Consider the following 23,805-nt stretch of genomic DNA (forward strand, 5'->3'; position numbering starts at 1 on the left):
CAAAGCTATCGCTCTTTTCGTTTTTAATAGATAAGAATGTATCGACTTCCTTCGGGTAAACCCATTTTCTCAAAACTAATTTTATTTTCGTAGCGAAACAGAAATAACGTGAAAGGATCATTAGCTACGTTTAACATACATCTAAATCCAATCCACTAGATTATCCAAAAGCATTTTTTACATAAATTAGTTCCTGATATCTGTGACTACAGATTTCCTGGCGAACATTATTTCATTAGACATTACCTAATGGTTACACATTAACACATCTCTCTACTGAGTCTATTCCTAGGCCTAGGTCTAAAACTCTTATTGAACTCTAAGATGATAAAACTTCTTTTCGCAAAGATAGTTTTATGCTTTAACACATAAACATACTAATTATTGTCCATTCATTTCATATTTTAATCAATTAACATTCAAATTTGTTTTTCTAAAGCATTTTTAATATATTCGTTCGCTGTTCGCTAAAGCTGCGTAGCCGTGTTGAGATAGGCCTATATTCATTCATGAAAAAAAGTTCACGCATGCGCAGCACAGAACTCTAGATTAGTGTAGATTTAGATCTACGTCTACCTCAAGATCTACTTTATACTTTATACACATGAAAATACAAAATTTAGTCTATTCATCTCAAATTTTAATCAAATATATGTAGGACTACAAGCAAATGTTTTAATTTTTTTTTTTAAATGGATTTAAGCCTATTAGCTATTCTGGTTTGATAGCTTCATTCACACTATTTTTACATTAACACATTCGCTTTACTTATTACATTATTATTTCGTTTAATTGTTTACAAACACTCTCAGTGACTATATCGACAGTAATGCGCAAATAAAGACCCGCGGGTCGCGGGTAACATATGTCTAGTATATATATATATATATGTAAACGGATTAAAGAAGCTTTTTTTTTTGTTTTGTCTGTCAGTCTGTCTATCCGTTATGTTAATAGCGAGAAAAAAAAAGACTAAAAGCTATTGAAAATCTGATTAAAATTTAATTAACCTTCCGAAACATCGCATTAGTTTTAAGTTTCTATAATAGATTGTTCCGGATGTTTATATATTTATAGTGAGAGAAAATAAGAATTCCAGATTAATCAAATGCCGTTAATTAAATTTGTGGGATGGTCTGTTATGAAAATTACATGTACCATAGCCTTATGGAGATTTTTTCAAACCATACTTTGGTGTTAGGAAGTTGTTTTCCTTAAAAATCGGAGCATAATATTAACAATAATTAGATTTTCTAACGTTTTAGCTAGAAAGTTAAATGTTAAACTATTTTTCATAAAAACTCCGGAACAACCAATTTTCGTAAATGAGAAAATTATTTTTTTTATTTATTAGAAGAGAGATTTCAAACATTTTTTAGCGTTATTAGATTTTTCATATAATATTCGGATCATTTTTGGCGACGATTTGTAAGAAAATTAAGGTAATTAAGTTCGATTTCTTTTTCGAAACAAAATCCGGAACATTATTTACCATTAAACAACTTTTATTGTGTTTCGACAAGAAAATTAACTGTAAAATAAGTCTAAAAATTGATTTTCAATAGTCGTTTCTAGTTAATTACTTTCTTATTTTAAAATCCTGAATAACTTATTATCGATATTTTTGAAAAAAAATTATTTGACATAAAGTTGTTTTAAATTAAAAATTCGGAACAATTGATATTGATAAATAAACTATAGTGACGTTGTGTCAAAGAATATAAGTGTAATATTAGTCAATAATGCGATTTCAAACAATCATTTGACATAATTTATATTTTATAAAACAATATCCGGAACAACTGTATAGTTAATGGAATATAAATCAGTATAAATATTTTAATTTAGCATTTATAAGCTATTTACATAAAAAACCGGAACAATATGTTATAGATCATGTGTTTCTTGCAACGTTTAAGCATGGAAATAAAATCTAATATAAATTAGAAGAGCAAACAAATATTCATTGGCATTGATTTGTTTTTCACAAAACATATTATAGATACTTAAAACTATTGCAATATTTCTGAATGATATATTAAAGGTTAAATCAGATTTACAATAGCCTCTAGTGTTATTTGTCAATCTAATCGTGACGAACAGACCGACCAACAGACAAAACGCACAAAAATAATTTTCTTTTATTTGGATGGGGGCACTAAACAAAAAATAAATAAAATCTGATTTTTTTTTAAAAGTTTAAGGAATTGGTTTAGCGCCATTGCATGTTACGACGTTACGCTACTGCACGAAAGTCGCTGCATAAAAAGACCATTTTAAAAATTGTGCGTGATATTTACATACAAAATGCATTATTAGCCTTTATAAACAAACAGAAATGTTTTATTTTAATTTTAGCAGCTTGTTGACCAGAAAAAACACCTTTAACTATTATTTATATTTGTTGTAAACATTTCTTGTACATTTTATAAATATATTTGACTTAGTGATACTGAAAATACATAAAAATTGTCCATCTTTGTTAGCATATTGTAACATTGCCTCCCTTACATTTACCTAATTGTTTTAGAATTGGTGTTTTTTTCTGAAAAAATCGCTTGCATAATTAATTTTATAAATTAAACGGTTTGCTTTTAGAAAACCAAAAGTAGCCGTTGCACCTAAACTTTTCAAGCCGCATTTAATGATGAAATAATATTTTTCATATCTCTTCTAGTTTTCGAGATCTGAGTGTGACAGACGGACAGACGGACATTTTGCACAAACCTAATAGCGGCTTTTTCCCCTTACGGGGGCCGCTAAAAAAGAAAAACAATTAATCCTAATAGCATTGAAAAGATAAATCTAGATCTATTGTCATTTCGCTACATCCAAATGGGTCAAATAAACAATTACAATTAAATTGAATTTTTTGTTGTCGTCCGGGTGGGGGAGGGGAGGGAGGTGGATAAGTAAAAGTACTACTAATATTAACGGGCCCAAACTATTAGAGAGTGTATGTGTCGGGGACGCATTATAACACATTTTTTTTAAAGAAAGGGGATGTTGATATGGAAACCTCGTTCAAGATAATAAAATGTTTTCCGCCATGACGCTGATGGTAATTGTTCGTTTATTACTGACTGTGAATCTAGATCTTAATTAACACAATCTTCTAATTAACAAAAACTTTATAGACCCAGATTACAGGAAACAAGCAGAAAATTATCTTTACAAATAAATGAGTGATCATTATTAATTGTTACTTAGCTATGTATGTTAGTTTGATGAATTCAATGTTAATGAGGAGCTTATGTTTTCTTTAAAAAAAAACTTCCGCTTACACAAAAATGTGAATCTATTTTTACTTAAATAAAGACATTTGTGTGTTTATGTTTTAACAGATTTAAATACCAGACCTAGAATAGATGTAAAAGCGTTATTTTGACACTGCCGCCCATGTTCGTAAAGTGGTCGAAAACATTAATTGTGGAAATGGGTTAGTTCTATTCGGGGACTTCTAAAGCAATAGCTCAATTTTATTTTACGTTGACAGTCAGACCAAACGAGACAGCAGCCTCAGCAAATTCATTGACGGTAAGTTGAAGCTTCAGCTCTTGTGTACAAGAAGGAGCAATCAGATCTGTAACAATGTTCTTTTTATTTCATATATTTAATAAGCGACCGTTGGTGCAGAACTGTATGTCTTCATGCAGGCAACGTCTCATTTTATTTAGCATTGCTCTAAACAGTGTTGGAACAAACACACACGTTTCGCATTTCATTGATGTATGTTCATTTTATTGGTAGAAACGAAGCTGTTTGATACGTGATTTTATTCTTTAGTTCTTGTAATATGCTTTTCATTTTTTAGATATTTCTTCCAAATGCATGGTGCCCTACATAGCTTGTTTGGCTATAAGATGGGTAAAGAATAATTTTACTTACCCACACCATTGTCATATAAATAAATATCTATTGGCGATTTCTGGGGGCGTTCAACAGTAGCCATTACACTTGCATTTAGAACTGGAGCTTTTCCTTTCACAATTTCAGCATATACAGCAAATTTTTTGCTAGGGTTAAAATCTATTTCCTCTTGTTGTGGTATCCAAGAGTTGACCTAAAATAAGAACATTTTAAATTTAGAAACAATTTAATTCTAAAAAAATGATAATGTTTAAAAAGATTTAGATTTAGAATTTTTTAGCTTTCACCACAAGTCATGGTGAGCTGAAAGGTGAGAAAATGCTTTAAGACCAGCTTAGGCGACATAGAAGAAAACACATGGTTGCAGGTGGCGTAGCAAGGTATCTGTGGCCCCTTGTTCAAGAATATGTTGATGGGCCCCTTCCCCTTTCCCCTATATGACAAATTTTGTAAGAGACAACAAAAAATCGAGTAGTTTGTATGTATAGGTACATTTACTAAAAGACATTCTAATGCAATTTCATGTACACAGCTGACAAAATCATTGAAGAACATGTGTAAGTAATGCTTAGCACAGTGAACAAGCACAAGCGGATGCTTTTGTTGAAACAGTGCCAGAAGGCTATTTTTTTTTTCCGCTCATGTTGGAAAACCATCATTGCCTTGGACTCGCAAGTAATTTAAAGATAGTTAGTGATTTTGAATTTCTTGGAGTATTTGTTTAGCCAATGCTGAAGACTTCTGGTTCTCACTAATATCAAAAACCTACATATGACTCTCTGATTGCAATTTCCTTGGGTATTTCGTCATAGGAGCTCACAAAACATTTTTAGGAAAAATAATTCTAATTTAATCAACTTTTAATAATTAAGTGTTGTCAAACATGATAGATAACAAGATTACAAAGAGAGTTGTGTTATCACACAAACTCAGAGGCGGCCCCCGTCGGAGTCGGATCCCTGTCGGATCTGCCTATTCGCAAGGAATATTGAAAACGTGATTTAATTTTGTTGGTCAAAAGTAATAATGTTTCAAAGATTCATTTGCCGATGTAAAAAATTATTTTATTTTCTGTTTTACATGTTTCGGGTATTCACACTGGACGATGAAGCATGGCAGCGAGCAGGGTATTTACCCTGCCTGGTCGTGCAGTTTGCGCGCTGGACTGTCGTTCGGATTTATCGATGGTCCCTGGTTCAAACCCTGCCTGATCCCATCCCCTTTCGTTTGGGCTAGGAAATAAACTCTTAAGGAACATCCGAAACATGGAAAACAAACAAACAAACAACCCGGGACCGTCGAGATATATAGTTCAGCACGCTAACCGCACGACCAGGCATTGCTCTTAACTTAATAATAAACTGGTTACAAACTAATAGCCTATTATGATAAAGAGATATATTACACATTACGGCATGACATCTATCAGATATGTACAATATGTTTGAGTTTGAGTTTTGGCACATCGGCACAATTTAGGCCATGTCAACGAGCGATTTTTGATAATCTTTCAGCATTGATTTGTAATTAAAAAACAAAAACAAAAGAAAAGAACAGATATATCGTGCTTGTACTTCGATGTCTCAGCATAGTTAGGCCTATCAACAGAGATATCGGCATTTTCATTTAAATGGAACTAGAATGAGATGTAGCTAAATTAAACTTCTGATTTAGCACTCTTAAGATCTATAGATACTAGATCTAGATCTAAAATATAAATTTGGAATAATGTAATTTAGATAGGATGTATTTTTAAAAAATCCTAGAAAATCATTTAATAGACTGAATGCTACATTAAATTTAAAAATAGTAGATTAGTTTCAGTATATTATAACATTACAATATTGATCAGGACGTTTGGAAATCAAAATCTACACTTTAAGTCTAGAAATTGAAATTCTACATCTTGATCTAGTCTATATCAGTCTAAAATAGATCTAGAAATTCTAGATCTTGACTCTACAATGATTTTAATTATAATATAAATCCAGATCTAGATATACTGTAAAAAAAAATTTAGATCTAGTTTAAAAAATCTAGATTGGATCTAAATCTATCTATCATTCCTTTTTTTAAAACGAGTAACATAACGAGGCTTAATAAACATTACGAAACCGAGTTGTTTTAGCATTTCATTTGAAGAATTTATTCCTTAATTCCATATGACGTCAAAGGAAAAAAAACACTACGTCACACGGCCTAGTTAGACTAAAAAACGCCTTCATCAGTACGAGCCAGTTATCGAGTGTTCATAGACATTCTTTTAGCATTTCATTTAAAGAATTAATTCCATCCGACGTCAAAGGAAAAAAAACACTACGTCACACGGCTTAGTTAGACTAAAAAATGCCTTCATCAATTCCATTACTTATTTCGTGTTTAACGTGTTTTTATTTGTTTGTATAAGGCTCCTGCTATCAGGAAGACAATGGATATGTCTACACTCTTTGCTAATTGCCATGTACATTGACATTTAGAACTAAAAAAACACTAAACTTTTCGAATTAGGAGTTTTTACTCGATCCAAAAAAAGTAAATATTTTTCCTTAACAAATTATTCAAACGAGTAAGGCTTGGTCACCTGGTACTTATTTTTATCACAAAAATAATGTTTTCGATACTAACTATTGTGCGTCATAATAAATTATTCCCTTTGGCTCCTTCCATGTTTTTGACATTAAAAACATAATTTGATAATTTACCTACCTGTAACACATCAATATTTTGATCACGTGGTCTTGATTGTATGCTGATTGTAATCATAGATTGCACTGAACTAGTTGAAACAAGGTAAGTCCATTGTCCTACCTAGAGGGGAAACAAAATCCAAAAAGCGAATATTATGCAATAGTATACTATAATAATGAGGGGTGTAAGTGTACTAGTTTAAAATGAAGCTAACTGAGCGAAACATTTGGAGAATAATTAAGTGCACAAACCAAAATGTTGTTTCAAATTTAAAATGTATGTTGCCCTTACTAGTTCTATAACTGGAGAATGTTCTCTTCATTTCAATCAAATCGATTATTTAAACCTGGCTCTGGGCTATAACAAAACGTACATTTTTTGTTTAAGATTGTTATCTAAATGGTGAGACACTCAGCTCTTAGAACGGGAAATGTTATCTAGATAGTGAGACACTCAGCTCTTATAAGAGGAAAGGAAATGTTGTCTAGATGGTGAGACACTCAGCTCTTAGAACAGGAAATGTTATATAGATAGTGAGACACTCAGCTCTTAGAACGGGAAATGTTATCTAGATGGTGAGACACTCAGCTCTTAGAACAGGAAATGTTATCTAGATGGTGAGACACTCAGCTCTTATAAGAGGAAAGGAAATGTTATCTAGATGGTGAGACACTCAGCTCTTAGAACAGGAAAGGAAATGTTATCTAGATGGTGAGACACTCAGATCTTACAAGAGGAAAGGAAATGTTATCTAGATGGTGAGACACTCAGCTCTTAGAACAGGAAATGTTATCTAGATGGTGAGACACTCAGCTCTTAGAACAGGAAATGTTATCTAGATGGTGAGACACTCAGCTCTTATAAGAGGAAGGAAATGTTATCTAGATGGTGAGACACTCAGTTCTTAGAACAGGAAATGTTATCTAGTAATAGTTTATTTTAATGTTATCTTCATGTTCTATATGCTGATACACTTCTGATTATTCCTCTCTTGGAGTGGGGGCAAAATGTAAGCTTGATTTCAGTAGGGTCTTTAGAATTTTCGTATCCGAATAAGCAAAATTGGGCAGTGGCTATCGTACTTTTGTCTTCATTAAACGTGATCCCATACTTTTTAGAAGCATGTAGAAATCTTTACAGATTCTCATCGTGAGACTCTTTATTATGACCACATACCGTTGTCCAGATATGCAAAGGTGTCCTTCAACTTTTCATTCTCAATTATTTGATTTATTTTTCTCTAAAAGCATGCAACTCCGTTGGTAACACAGAAAAGGATGCGACAGAACTGATACAGTTTGCCGCATGCCCAAATTGCATTTAACGACCTTTTCTCAAAAACTAACCGCCTCTGAGCCTGATCTTTATATTCGAAGATCCATTCCCTGACGATGACTTTGAGATCAGGTTTCCGAAGCTATAGCGCTACTAAGAAATAACAAAACATCAATTCTAGACATAGTGTCAACAAAAATGCTAAATTTAATTAAACAATACATTGTTGATAGAATAAATGATCTAAATCTGTGTTGACCAGAAGTTTGTGTAGACTGGCGAGACAGAGTGATAACTGAACAGCCACAAAATAAGAGCAACTTGTTGGAATGCAGCAATCGGTAAAGCAAATTTTGAGTCATGTTAGGACAACTATAACACGCCGCAGGCTTAGACAAAAGCAGTCAGGATTCTGAAGAGGCACATAAAACACTGAAAAGATTTTTATCCTGCAAACCATCATCAAGCATAGCCATGAATACCAACCAATACGGATAATCAGTTTTATAGTTTTCAAAAAAAAAAATTAATATGGTCCATCGCAAATCACTCTGGCAAATAGCAAGAGAATATGGAATCACACAATTATTTGTCTTGATTCTGCGACGTCTTTATAGCAACATAGATGTTATGTCAGAAAAGATGATAGTAGGACATTAAGATGGCTGTTAGACAATGGTATATCTTATCCAAATTTCTATTTCTGCTAGTCATAGACTGTCATTAAAAAAAACAGAATCTGGCTGCATTCGGTATCCCATGGAGTGAAAAAAACCGATTCACGGACTGGACTTTACAGACGATATAGCATTACTTGAGAATACAATGAAGAGCCTCTATAATGAACAGTCAGTTAAACCACGATAAAGCTGTTAGGCATGGGCGTAGCCAGGGTGGTGATGGGGGTCGGAGTTTAGTGACTAATTTTTAGCGGCCCCCGTAAGAGGAAAAAGCCGCTATTAGGCTTCTGAAAAATGTCCGTCTGTCCGTCTGTTACACTCAGATCTCGAAAACTAGAAAAGATATGGAAAAATATTATTTCACCATTAAATGCGGCTTGAAAAGTTTAGGTGCAACGGCTACTTTTGGTTTTCTAAAAGCAAACCGTTTAATTTATAAAATTATATATGCAAGCGATTTTTTCCTAAAAATACACCAATTCTAAAACAATAACGTAAATGCAAGGGAGGCAATGTTACAATATGCTAACAAAGATTGACAAACTATGTGTATTTTCAGTATCACTAAGTCAAATATTTTTATAAAATGTACTAGAAATGTTTACAACAAATATAAATATTAATTAAGGGTGTTTTTTCTGGTCAACTAGCTGCTAAAATTAAAAGAAAACATTTATGTTTGTTTATAAAGGCTAAGAATGCACTTTGTATGTAAATATCACGCACATTTTTTTAAATGGACTTTTTATGCAGCGACTTTCGTGTAGTAGCGTATAGCCCGGCCTTGACATAATGCGAAACTAATTTCTTAAACTTTTAAAAAAATCAAATTTTATTTATTTTTTGTTTAGTGACCTCATCAGAATAAAAAAGTTTTTCCGTGTTCCTTTTGTCTGTCATTAAGTCTGTCCGTCACGTTTAGATAAAAAAAAAACAACTCTAAAAGCTATTGAAAATCTGATTTACCCATTAATGTTCCTCCCGTAATATCTCAATAGTTTTAAGTATCTAAAATTGATTGTTCCGGATTTTTTTTGTGCAAAACTAATCAACGTCAACGAATGTTTGTTTGCTTTTCTAACCTATATTACATTCAATTTCCATGCTTAAACGTTGCAAAAACACATTATCAATAAAATGTTGTTCCGTTTTTTTATGTAAATAGCATATTAATGCTAAATCAAAATCTCTATACTGACTTATATTTCATTAAGTGTAAAAATGTTCCGGATATTGTTTTATAAAAAATGAATTATGTCTATTGATTGTTTGAAATCGCATAATTGACTAATATTACACTTATATTATTTGACAATGCGTCACTATAATTTGATTATTAATATCAAATTGTTCCGTATTTTCATCTTTAAACAGATTTAAAAACATCGACAATAAGTTGTTCAGGGCTTAAAAAAAAGTAATTTACTAGAATTCATTACTGAAAATCACTTTTAAGACATTTAATTTTCTTGCTGAAACATAACATAAAAGTTTTGTAATCGATAAAGAATGTTCCGGATTTTGTTTTGAAAAGAAATCGACTTACATTACTTACATTTTCTTACAAATCTTCGCCAAAAATTTCCGAATTTATTTAAAAATCTACTAACACCAAATAATTGTTTGAACTCCCGCTTCTAATTAATAAACAAATAATCTTCTCATTTACGAAAAAATGTTGTTCCGGATTTTTATGAAAAATATTTTAACACACTTCTCTCTTACAATACATTAAATTTTCTAGCTAAAACATTACAAAATCAAATTATCGTTAATATTATGTTCCGATTTTTAAGGAAAACAACATCCAAACACCAAAGTATGGTTTGAAAATCTCTCCACATGGCTGTAGTACATTTAATTTTTATACGAGACCATCCAACAAATTTAATTAATGGTATTACATTAATCTGGAATTCTCTTTTTCTTTTACTATTTATACAAACATCCGGAACAATCTATTATAAACACTTAAATAAATTGTGTTCATACCTAAAATTATTGCGATGTTTTGAAACATAAAATAAAGGTTAATCATATTTTAATAGCTTTTTTTTGTTTTGTTTTTTATGTTAAGATGACGGACAGACCGATTGACAGACAAAACGCAAAATAACGCGGCTTTGATCCTCTTTAAATAAATTTTATTAGAATTCAGTGCACCAATGTCTATGAACCCTCGTTAAATATCTCGTGTAAATAAAGACATTTTTTATGGTACCGATACTAGCCTATTGTGAGGTAATGGAATTTTTTTTCTTTGACGTCATATAAATGGACTCTTTAAATGTAATGCTAAAAGAACGCACTCGGTGCACCAATGTCTATGAACACTCGTATTGATGAAAGCGATTTTTAGTCTAGCTCGTATTATTGAAAGCGATTTTTAGTCTAGCTCGTATTGATGAAAGTGATTTTTAGTCTAGCTCGTATTGATGAAAGCGATTTTTAGTCTAGCTAGGCCGTGTGACGTAGTGTTTTTTATTCCTTTGACGTCATATGAAATTAATTCTTCAAATGCTAAAAGAAATCGGTATAGTAATGTTATTATTAAGCCTCGTTATGTGACTCGCGTTTAAAAAAAGAATGATAACTTGATTTAGATCTAATCTAGATTTTTTAAACTAGATCTAGATTTTTATTACAGTATATCTAGATCTGGATTTATATCCTAATTAAAATTATTTTAGAGTCTAGATCTAGAATTTCTAAATCTAGTTTAGACTAATATAGACTCGATTAAGATGTAGAATTTCAATTTCTAGACTTATAGTGTAGATTTTGATTTCCAAACGTTTTGATCAATATTGCAATGATATAATATACTAAAACTAATCTACTATTTTTAAATTTAATGTTGCATTCAGTCTATTGAGAGATTATCTATGATATTTTTTTTACATAAATCTTATCTTATCTACAGCTACATTATTTCAAGTTCATATTTTAGATATAAATCTAGTAGATATATAACTTAAGAGTGCAAAATCAGAAGTTTAATTTAGGTAGATCTACATCCTCATTCTAGTTCCATTTAAATAAAAATGCCGATATCTCTGTTGATAGGCCTAACTGTGCTGAGACATCAAAGTAGAAGCATGTTATATCTGTTCTTTTCTTTTTTTGTTTTTTAATTACAAATCAATGCTGAAAGATTATCTAAAATCTCTCGTCTGACATTGGCCTATTTTACATATCAGATAGATGTCATGCCGTAATTTGTAGTATATCTCTTTATCAATAATAGGCTATTAGTTTATTATTAAGTTAAGAGCAATGCTGTAAGCGTGCTGAACTAATTATCTCTACGGTCCGGGGTTGTTTGTTTGTTTGTTTTACATGTTTCGGATGTTCCTTCCGAGTTGAAGATAGTTTACTTCCTAGTCCAAACCTCCCGTAGAACGACGGGGGATGGGAGCGTATATATATATATATATATTTCGGTGCTCGCACTCCCCCTGTGAGGCGTCCCCGTCAGCACATTTCTTGTTGAACGTCTGGGTGCAGGCAGGAATCACGTTGACATGCTCAGATCTGTGCTCAGCGCTGTCACAACAAATGTCAGGCTTCTTGTCATGAGAGCCAATCTTGCAAGGCTCGCTATCACAGCCATAGACAGCGCTACCATCAAAAGTGTCTCCGTTGAGTAACGGATTGTTAATACTTCTTGATATGGTAGCCATCTGTTCCTCTGTCTTGTTCAATATGGCACCAAACGTTTCATCAGAGTTGTTCAGCGAGGTACTGATACCTATCTGTTTAGTTATGGTACAGACCTGCTCGTTGACGATGTGACGAAAGATTGGTGCGGTGTGACGAAAGATTGGTGCGATGTGACTCAAGACTAGTGCGATGTGACGAAAGATCGGTGCGGTGCGACTCAATATTGGTGCGATGTGACTCAAGACTAGTGCGATGTGACGAAAGATCGGTGCGGTGCGACTCAATATTGGTGCGATGTGACTCAAGACTAGTGCGATGTGACGAAAGATCGGTGCGGTGCGACTCAATATTGGTGTGATGTGACTCAAGACTAGTGCGATGTGACGAAAGATCGGTGCGGTGCGACTCAATATTGGTGCGATGTGTCTCAAGACTAGTGCGGTGTGACGAAAGATCGGTGCGGTGTGACGAATGATCGGTGCGGGTGGTGGGCAAGGGTCTTTTAAAAAACTAGCTTCGCCCATGATCCACACTACAAACAACAATATCTTTATGATCTCCCTCCCTTCCTTTTGAATGGCTTCATCTGGGGATATGTCTCCGCGCTTCTCAGTTTTCGATGGTCTTCAATTCGAAAGAAGAAGGATATATATATATTCTTAGTATTTTGTCATTCTGAGTACTTTGTGATCTTTATTATGTTTCAAGTAGCAAAAAAAAAAACAGCTGTTTATTTTTCTTTTTCTGCAAGCACCTGCAAAGCAAGGTCATGGTTAATTGTCGACGAGTTCTTGGAACAAGCTTGCTTTTTTGGAACAGAAGTGGCAAGTTAATTCCATAAAAGGAGCGAGATTGATTGTTTCTAAATATAGTACGAGGTAGATGATACAAGTTTTTGAAATGTCAGTTGTAGTTGAGAGCTTGAACCAAGACATCCACTCAGCGGTGTCATACAGCCAACTGGCATGTTTTACCAAGTCTTTGCCGATTACTTACAGCTATGCAATTCCTCAGTAGCCTCAGAGATATCTCTTCTGGCAGTAAAAATCAGTGGTACTGTTGCAAGAGTGAGCAACTGGATGGTTGAGAATAAGCTGAAGATGAACAAAGTTGCCTTTTCAAACTCCCAAGGAAAATAGGTTGCCCTCCCAATCTACTGAGGTTCATTGAGTGCTTTCATGAGGAAACTAAATGTACTGTCAAATATACATATATATATATATATATATATATATATATATATATATATATATATATATATATATATATATACATGTATATTATACATACATATATATATATATATATATATATATATATATATATATATATATATATATATATATATATATATATATATATATATATATATATATATATATATATTATAAAGTAGAAGGTAAAGCATATGTATGTATGTGCCAAATAGAAATCAAAACCGTTTGACCAATCTGGATAAAACTTGGTAGAAATGTTCCTTGGGTACTAGCTTAGAGACCGCAGAGTATGTATTTGATCCCTAAAACAAACTTAAAACCCTCAACAAAAAAAGTTGACCAACTCTATAAAATCGATATTGGCCATGTTTACATGAGAAAAGATCTAAAGGATCTAGATCTAGATCTAATTTTACAAGAACTACACTTTGCGCAGATAGTTTTCTACTTTGACACATGAAAATATAAAATAAAGTCTATTGAGTTGATTATTTAATAAAATTAACCTTCAAATTTTTGTTTCAAAAGCATTTTTACACAAATTCGTTCCTCATATCTGCGAATTTAGATTTCTTGAAGTACATTATTTCATTAGACATTACCCGAAATGTTACACATCTCTCTATTCCTAGGTTAAAAACTCTAATTCAACTTAAAGATGATAGAACTCCTCTTCGCAAAGATAGTTTTATAATTAAACACATAAACATACTAATTATAGTCCATTCATTTCATATTTTAATCAAACTAACATAAAAATGTGTTTTTCTAAGGCATTTTTACATACATTCGTACGCCTTGAGAGCATATCTATTCTTGATATCTCGTGCTTCTAAATATAGATCTATACACAAGCCAATGTTTTCATATAAAATTGGATTCAGGTCAATTAGCTATTTTTAGCTCCATTCATAATATTTTTTATTCATGAATGCATGCATGCGCTTTACTTATAACATTATTATTTTCTTTAATTGTTTCTACTGCACTATAGGTGACTATATCAGCAATGCACAAGTTAAGACCCGCGGGCAGCGGGTAATATCTGTCCAGTAAATATATATAAGAAAAAAAAATCTTTTCTTGAAGTTAACATTGAGTGCTAGACTTCTTTAAATCTTTTACAAAACAGCTCACTCTGGTACAAATCTTGTATATATATATATATATATAAACATCAGGAACAATCTATAGTACATATTTAAAACTATTTCTATGTTTTGGAAGGAAAATTAAAGGTTACCCATATTTCAATAGCTTTTAGTCTTCTTTTCTTTCGATATAAACATGACGACAGACAAACTGACAGACAAAATGCACACAATATATATAAATATAGGTCTTACATCTTTAAATGAAATACTATAAGAACTCAGTTTCCTCAATATCTATGTTATCTCGTAAGCTATCTCTCTCGTGTTAATAAAGACATTTTTAGTCTATATAATAGGCCGTGTGACGTCATGTTTTTTTTTTCTTTTACGTCAAATGGAATGAATTCCTTAAATGAAATGTTAATAAGAACTCGGTGCACTAATGTTTTTAAAGCTCGCCAACGTTCTCGTATAGAAAAAACAACATTTTAGTCTAACTAGGCCGTGTGACGTAGCCTTAAGAATTTTTTATACTATTTTTTCTACTTGATCTAGAGTTTTTTACACTAAATCTATTTTTTATCACTAAATCTATATTTTTTTTACATTAAATCTAGATTGTTTTTTACAATAAATCTTGATTTTTTTTTACAATAAATCTAGATTTATATTTTAATTTAAATCATTGTAGATTCTAGATCTAGAATATCTAGGTCTAGGTAAGAATTATATAGACTAGATCAAGATCTAGTCGATAAGATAAGAGATTTTGATTTCCATATGTCTAGATCTATTTTGCAATTTTATAATATACTAAAACTAATCTACAATTTCTAAATTTAATGTTACATTCAGTCTATTGACAGATTATCTAGGCTTTTTTATTTTACGTAAATCTTATCTAAATTACATCCAAATTATTCAAAATTTAGATCTTAGATCTAGGATATATATATATAAACGGACAGCCCCTCAACTTGGTAGACCACTTCACATATCTAGGTAGTATAGTGTCAAATGACGCCTCACTTTCAAGGGAAGTTGATAACCGTGATTTGATTTGTTGATTTGAGGCACATCGGCACAATTTAGGCCATGTCGTGCCTGCAGTCCCTTAAGGACTACTCTCTCTCTAAACAACAAGGGCCAGATTCTATACAGTAATATAATTAAAATTAAGGTCTATTCACAGTTAAAATAGTAAAGGTAGTAAAAATTTAAATATTTGGTAAAAATCTAATGTAAATAGTGCATGTTCACAAATTCAGAAATCAGATCTTCGTAGATAGCCCCACTTCCCGAATAAAGCCCAGTACCTTCCCAGGGTCGACATTATTAAATAGTGTTTTTAGATTAGTGGCTCTAAAATGTTTCGCCCTGACATCCTGGTATCTGGGGCAATCAACGAGGATATGTTCCACGGTGAGGCGAGAGTCACAGTACTCGCAAAGTGGGGGCTCCTCTCTCTTCAGTACAAAAGAGTGCGTGATGTGGGTGTGGCCAATCCTAAGTCTGGACATGGTTGTGCTACCACGCCTTGTCAGACCCTTAGATGTGGGCCGCCACCTGACATCCGCCACAATATGCCTGAGTTTACTGTGAGTCTCAGCCTCCCATCGGTTCTGCCACTCTCGATAGGTGGCAGAGGCAATACTTTGTCTCAGGTCCGAGTAGGGAATTTGGGTTCCTGACACCGCATGATTTAGGGCTCTCTTTGCTTCTCTGTCTGCGGCTTCGTTTCCCTCAATGCCAACATGGGAGGGGACCCAGATGAAGGTGACATCCCTACGGTCGGCTGTTATTAGGTCCAACAGCTTCAGGCTCTTATGTACCAATGGGATGTCAGTCTTCATCCGCCCCAAAGCTTGCAATGCAGATTTGGAGTCGGAGCAGATTATAAATTTACTCCTTTCTGATGCTTTTACGGCCATAAGTGCAAGCAATATTGCGTGCAATTCGGCCGTAAAGATGGAGCAGCCATCGGGGAGTCTACGGGAGATTGTTTTGTTCCGAAAGGAGCAGGCACACGCGACCTTTCCCTCCATTTTGGATCCGTCTGTGTAGATGGTGCCACAATCTCCGTAGCTCTCCTGCAGTTCCCTAAAGTGGACTTGTAGTATGCTTGGGTCTGTATCTTCTTTTTTTAAATTAAGGAGGGATAAATTTAATTTAGGTTTATTCATTAGCCAAGGAGGATTCTGAGGGGTTTCTATTTTAGAGATTTGGTCAATGGGTGGGGTTAAATTTTGGATGGGTTCTCTCATTCGAAGGCCCAACGGCTGTATGACGTTAGCCTTCGATTGTATAATTCTACCTCTGTGGGGTTAAATATGGAGTCAAAAGCAGGGTTCGTGGGGTTGGATTTTAGCTTGACTATATTGCAAGCTTTTTCATTCTTATATCCATGGGGAGTTCTCCAGCCTCCACATGGAGACTTGGGATAGGTGATGTACGAAACGCGCCGAGACAGAGACGCAGGGCAGCATTTTGTATTGGTTCCAGTATTTTTAGGTACGACTTCCTTGCTGCTCCATATATTATGGATCCGTAGTCTAGCTTGGATCGAATTAGACTCCGATAGAGCAGCAGCAAGGTATCTCTGTCAGCTCCCCAGTCCGTATGGCTGAGTACTCTTAGTATGTTTAATGACTTTTGGCATTTCTTCTTAAGTTCCTTAATGTGGGGGAGAAAATTAAATTTGGAATCTAAGGTGAGGCCTAAAAATTTTGTAGTTTTCACGACAGGGATCTTCTTTTTGTGTATAAATAGTTCAGGGTCTGGGTGGAGCCCCCTTAGATTACAAAAATGCATACTAACTGTTTTGGAGTCAGAGAATTTGAAACCATTATAGTTTGCCCAACCCTGAATTTTGTTTAAACATAACTGTAATTTCCTTTCTAAGGTGTTCATGTTTTTCCCATAAGTAAGAATGACAAAGTCATCAACATACAAAGAGCACTCTATGCCAGGGGACAGCGCATTTATGATGCTATTTATTTTAATGTTGAACAGGGTGACTGACAGAATGCTGCCCTGGGGTACACCCATTTCCTGGTCATGAGTGTCAGAAGCGGAGTTGCCCACTCGGACCTGAAATTTTCGATCTTTCAGGAATTCCTCCACAAAACGGGGGAGGTGTCCCTTAAGCCCCATAAGCGCCAGGTCACGTAGAATGCCATGTTTCCAGGTTGTGTCATAGGCCTTTTCTATATCGAAGAATACAGCTACTAGATGTTCTCTTCTGAGTAATGCATTTCTAATATAAGCTTCCAGCCTTACCAGGTGGTCAGTTGTTGTCCGCCCCTGCCGGAATCCGCACTGGTAGTTTGAGATCACTTTATTCCTTTCCAGGTACCAGACCAGCCTACTGTTAATCATTCTTTCCATGGTTTTGCAGATGCAGCTTGTTAGTGCTATTGGTCGATAGTTAGCTGGGTCAGAGCCGTCTCTTCCCGGTTTAGGTATCGGTATAACTGTGGCTTTCCTCCAGCTGTTTGGGAAAGCGCCTGTTTGCCACACACAGTTATAGACCCCTAGTAAGACTGTCAATGAGGGTTCGGGAAGGTGCTTGAGGAACTGGTAATGGATTTCGTCTTCTCCAGGCGCTGTGTCATGTGACTTGTCCAGCGATTCCCTCAGTTCCTCAAGCGAGAACGGTTTGTTGTAGTCTTCATTGTTCTCTGACCTGAAATCAATGGGGTGTCTTTCCTCCCTGGTTTTGACTTTTTGGAACTCTGGCGTGTAGTGTGCAGTGGATGACTTTTCTGCTATTGAGGATGCAAGGCAGTCAGCTATTTCTCTGGGGGACGTGACAGTTCGTCCTTGGTTTTTCAAATGCCCTATTGCATTTGATTCTTTCCCTTTGATTCGCCTTACTGCCTTCCAAACCGCTCTAGCAGAAGTTTTGGCATCCAGACTGCCGACAAAACTTCTCCAGGAATTCCTTTTGGCTGACCGTATGGTTTGTCTAGCCTTTGCTCTAGCTATCCTGAATAGCTTTAGGTTTTCCTGGGAAGGATTCTTTATAAATGCAGCCAGTCGTTTTTTCCTATCACCAATAGCACTTTTGCAAGCTGTATCAAACCATGGTTTGCTAGGCCGTTTTGGATTTGCAGTGGTTAGGGGTACAACTTTCCTGGCTATACTTATTAGCTTGCTAGCAAAGGTTCAGCTGGGTTCTGTTCATGGAGGATATTTTCTGTGATATCCTCAGAGCATCTTTTTTGGAATTGTTCCCAATCGGCCTTATTCAGTTTCCACCGCTGAGGTCGTCCCAATGAAGGGAGATTGTTAGTAATGATGATTGGGAAGTGATCACTTCCCCGTAGATCATTGCTAACTGACCATTTAAAATCGTCCAGAAGTCCGGGGACGCATACGGTGAGGTCAATGCATGTGAATGATCCAGTTCCTGGGTGCAAGTAGGTCGGTGATGCATCATTAAGTATGCATAAATCATGTTGGAGGAAGATATCCTCCAGCATACAACCTCTTGTGTCGGTATTGTTGGATCCCCACATGGTGTTATGGGCATTGAAATCCCCAAGGATTAAATAAGGCCGGGGAGTTGTTTCAATAGGTCCTCCATGTCTGTTCGGTTTAATGGAGCGCCTGGTGGTAGATACAGGCTGCAGCAAGTGATAACCTTGTGAAGGGTTATCCTAGCTGCTACGGCCTGTAGTGTGGTCTGTAGTTCTACCCTCTCATGGGGGGTGCTATCCTTCACAAGGATACAGACTCCACCTGATGCTCTCTCTGCATCCTCAACATTCTTGGTGTAAGCACGGTAGCTTCGGAAGCTGATGCAATCTTTTAGAAATGTTTCCTGTAAGCAGACAGCTACAGGAGTCTCAGAGTCCATCAGTAGCTGCATTTCCTCGTAATTGGCCTTGAGGCCTCTACAATTCCACTGTACAATTCTGGAATCCATGGCTTATTCTAGATGACCTACTTGGAGCTATTTGGCCTTGGGAGGCCCCCGGAGGGGTTTCCCTTTATTCCAGTGACCTTGGTATTTTTATTCTTGGGTTTGGATGGAGAGGAGGACAACCCCCTTTTGGGGGAAGTCTTTCTCTCTGGAGAGGGGAGATCCCTCTGGTTAGAGCGGAGGTTATTTCCTCCTCTCTCACCTCGGGCATCCTCTCCGCTTTGATTTCTCCCCTTAGGGAGTTGGTCAACCTCTAACTCAGTAGAGGTTGGGGTGTCTGGCTGGGTTCTCTGAGGAGAACCTGTGTCAGACATGATGTCTCCGGGTTCTCCCGGAGTATTGGTTTTGACATGCTGCTCAGTCTCCATGCTCTCATCAGCGAGCACAGAGAACCTGTTCTTTAGCATGACAACAGGGCTTTCTTGTTTCTTCAGAGGTGTGTTCTTTGGCGGTGTTTTCTTCTGAGTTGGAGGAGGAGGAGGGGGTGGTGGGGTCAATGTGTCCGTCTGTGTGGCTATGGATCTTCCTTTCTTAGCAACAGCCTGGGCGTAGGTCTTTGTCAAGCCGAATTGGCCCTTGGGTAAGGCCAGTACAGCCGATTTCGCCTGGCTAAAGGTACATCCGTTTCTTGCCTTGTACTCCTGCACGGCAACCTCCTGTTTCCACACAGGGCAGTCCTTGGAGTAGGCTGAGTGGCCAGCTTGACAGTTTGGGCATTTGAACTGGGCTGTGCAGCCCTTGTCCTCATGACCCTCTCCAGCACATCTGGCACACACAGTGTTCCTCTTACAGACTGCCGCGCCGTGTCCATAACCCTGGCACTTGAAGCACCTCATGGGGTTAGGTATGTAGGGCCTCACTGGAACTCGTAGGTATCCTGCCTTCACATACTCTGGCGGTGTCCTAGTTCGAATGTGAGGATAATAGTGGCGGTTTTGACCTCCTCACCCTCCCTGCGCCTGGTAATGCGCCGGGCATGGGTGACTCCTTCAATGCCCTCCACTATTTCCTTCTCGGAACATTCCAGTAGGTCCCTAGAGCTGATTACACCTCTGCTGGTGTTCAGACTCTTGTGTGGCATGACTTCCACTTGGAGATCACAGAGTCTTCTGCATCTTAAAAGCCCATCAGAGTGTGTCTTGCTGTCTACTTCTATAAGGAGTTCCATTGTTTTGTGTAGCTTAGACACACTCTTGGGCTCTCCCACTACTGACTTGAGTTCCTTATAAATAATAAAAGGGCTCAACTTGGTCAGGCTTTTTCCCTCCTCTGTGCATCTAACCACCAGAAATGATGGCCAGGTGGCACAGCTTTTTGGGACCTCCTCTTTTTTATCGTCAATTCGTCGTTTCTTGCCCAGACATAGGTCTGGGGCAAGTAGTTTTGTGTGTGTTTTTTTGTCCATATATATTTTGGTTAATTCGGCACCTGTGCTCCCCACCCGCCATCGAGTCCAACAAGGGGACGGGCCATTCGGATGTCCAGAATGAGCCCGCCAGGGCTACACAGGTGCTATACTCAGTCAGCTGCTACATCGGACATGTGTCCGATACAGCAGCTCCCTGATTGACCCTCCAGCCACCGCCCTCCAGCATAGGTCGACGACCTATGCTGGTAGCTCGGCATGACCAGCCGGTTGACCCAGAGCGGGCCATCTGGGTCTCAGGTCTAGGGGAACTTGGAGCCAAAGTATTGTGTTGTTGTGGTTTATCCTCAGATAGCCACCACTCAAACACCAGGATCTCTTTATCCCCCCTTACCCGTCGCAGTCCACGGCAAACGGACTGGTCTAGGACGTAGTGAGAATTTAAAGTTAAGGAGACAGTGTGATGATCAATGAAGGCAGACTTAGGAAAAGAGGAGGCAGACACAATGATAGAAAAGAAGTAGGGCACTTTTGAGCTCCAAAAGTGCTAAGGAAAGAGGAGCGCAGTTTAACGTCATGTCTCGGGACGAGTTGATAACCGTCTGGCCAGGGCTAGAAGCGCTTTTGGACGCCTTCAGGCGAGAGTCTGGAAGAAGAAATCTCTCCGCCTGCCTACAAAAATCATTGTCTACCAGGCGGTGGTTCTCTCAACCCTTCTATATAAAAAACAACTACGACTTCTTGAGCGCTTTCACTAAAGATGCTAGCGCTCCATCATGGACATACGGTGTCAGGACCGCACTACAAACAGCGATATCCTTGCGATCGCCTGTATGGACAGTGTGACAAGTCAAAAGCTCGCTGTCAGAGTCACTCAAATTTATCACAGCATTAATTATTATTATTCATTATTTATTTATTTTATTTTAATTATTTCCCCATCCTACCCCCAATTTCTTCACCCGCACCACCTTTTCCTCTCCAGGCTAGACTTAGTTGACCACATTGGAGATAGCTAGGCCGCGTCTTTTCACTTATCTTCCCTTGACCGGGGTAAAGATAGACACATTCTCTTTGATCGTACCGGCCAGATGTCTGACGGGCGCAGTTGACACCACCTGGTGTGGAATGCAAGTCACTCCCCTCCCCCCTTCTCCCGCGTCTCTCTTTGATCTAGGAGATTACTTGAGTCAAAACACCGCGTGATACTCCAAGGTGCGACTCCCATCTCAAGTCTAATTCACTCACGTGTAAGATAAAACTTAAGCCTAGGACATTTCCTGTTTCCGCCCACATTTTCCAAGCCTATAAAAGGTAGAATAAGGCGGAATAGACAATCTCTCATTTCTCATTCTATCTGAACAATCGAGTCTGGACTACTTCATACATTCTTACTCCTAGAGGAATACCTGGTGGTAAGCCGAACTTAATCACAAGTCCCATCTTAATTACTTTGTGCATATTTCTCACTGTCGTAAGTAGAAAATATTAACATGTCATATGTATTTATTTATGTATTGCATTAATCTATTAATGCTACGTTGCTCAATTGATCGTTGATGCAACCATGTATATATTTGTACATCCATTTTATTTCCTATATCTCGGCTGATTGCCTTGATGATTTTACTATCGCACTAATACTGCGCTTAGAGAAGAGATATGAATTATCTCCCCTGTAGTCATTTTACTCTAACGAGAGTTGCGCCCCTTGAATGGACACCCTCTCCATTCAAGCGCGCTCCATTGTTCTGGGCCGACGGTCGTATGTACACAAACCGTCATGGTCGCTGACCATCGCCCATCCCCCCCCCCCTTTTCTCTCTTCCAACTCGTATTGTTTATTTGAGATCATTATTTCCCTTATATGTACATTTTTATATTATTATTTCCCCTTTTATGTATATTTTTATATTGCTATTATCTGCCGTCTATTTTCCAAATCCCATTTGTCATCATCTCCCCATTGTGCTCTAAAGCAATTTTACCAATCTGACGAATGCACCTGAGTCGAGGGCATTGATAAGATGCATGAGAGACATGTCCTAACTTGTCTTTATTTACCCGCAGCCTCCCTCAGGTGTCTGCCTATTTGCTGTTTAGTGTCTACTCGACACTACTCAACTATTTGCTATCGAGAATCCCCTATCGCCTTTGTGCTTAGTGCTATTCAGCACTGCACTTGCCTATTCATCGGATCACTCACCTGCCTATTTATTTGGCGTTGGCTGCCTAGTCAACTGCCTATCTGCTATTGAGTATCATCTCCCGCCTACGTGGATCTACTCAACTCTACTACTTGGTGCTATCGGCCTTGCCCGCCTATTCGACAGCCCACCTGTCAACTTATTAGGTGCGACGTCCCTATAGACTCGGATCTGTGCGAGACGTCATAGCTACGCCAAACCCTCTGCAACTCACTGACTTATCCTGTTCACTACGCTGCCCACGGCAGATCCGCTCTGCCCGCAGTACCTTTTGTGCCCACGGTAGCCGGCCATCCGCCCTACTGTGCCCACTACAGATATCAGGACTTGAGATTGAGACTCCACAAGAACTATATCACCGGCGTCCCTCTATCCGCTAGAACGCCATCTCCAGCTGCAGAACCTCAAGCCAGGACACAGCCAGCTGCGACATCAACAGGACAACCAGCTAAGTCAGAGGACAAAGTGACATACTCTCTTATTAAGTGCAAGAGTGATGATTAGATAGTTTCAATTAGTGATAGATGCAAACCCTCCCCCTTTTTATTCTCATATGTAAATATTTATGTAAATAAATATTCTTCATTTTTAACTTTGTATCTTTCTTTCATTGCTTGTCTCGTTGCTTGCCTGCTCCCGATTTATATGCTGACGGGTTGGTGTGTGATAGCTTTAAAAATAATCATCCCCTAGACATTAAACGCGCCAGACACACGTCACATTTCCCCACCTGTCACAGACAGTATAGAGGGACTTCTTATGGTCCGACAGCTACGCTGGGCAGGGCACGAACCCCGTATGGGAGACGAACGTATGCC

The 23,805-nt window shown here is 37.0% G+C and overlaps 1 protein-coding gene across 1 annotated transcript in view; it reads right to left on the reverse strand.

Annotated features, from left to right (window-relative positions):
- The window catches only part of LOC106059535 (calcium-activated chloride channel regulator 3A-1-like), a 376,089-nt gene that overhangs the window by 33,536 nt on the left and 318,748 nt on the right, over positions 1 to 23,805 (reverse strand). The window contains exons 13-14 of the mRNA XM_056025932.1: positions 6,577 to 6,678; positions 3,889 to 4,063 (exon numbers count right to left, since the gene is read on the reverse strand). Of these exons, the coding sequence (XP_055881907.1) occupies positions 3,889 to 4,063; positions 6,577 to 6,678 (277 nt within the window). The remainder of the gene's footprint in view (positions 1 to 3,888; positions 4,064 to 6,576; positions 6,679 to 23,805) is intronic.

Source organism: Biomphalaria glabrata, chromosome 4 (assembly GCF_947242115.1).
Source record: "Biomphalaria glabrata chromosome 4, xgBioGlab47.1, whole genome shotgun sequence".
Taxonomy (NCBI): Eukaryota; Metazoa; Mollusca; class Gastropoda; family Planorbidae; genus Biomphalaria; species Biomphalaria glabrata.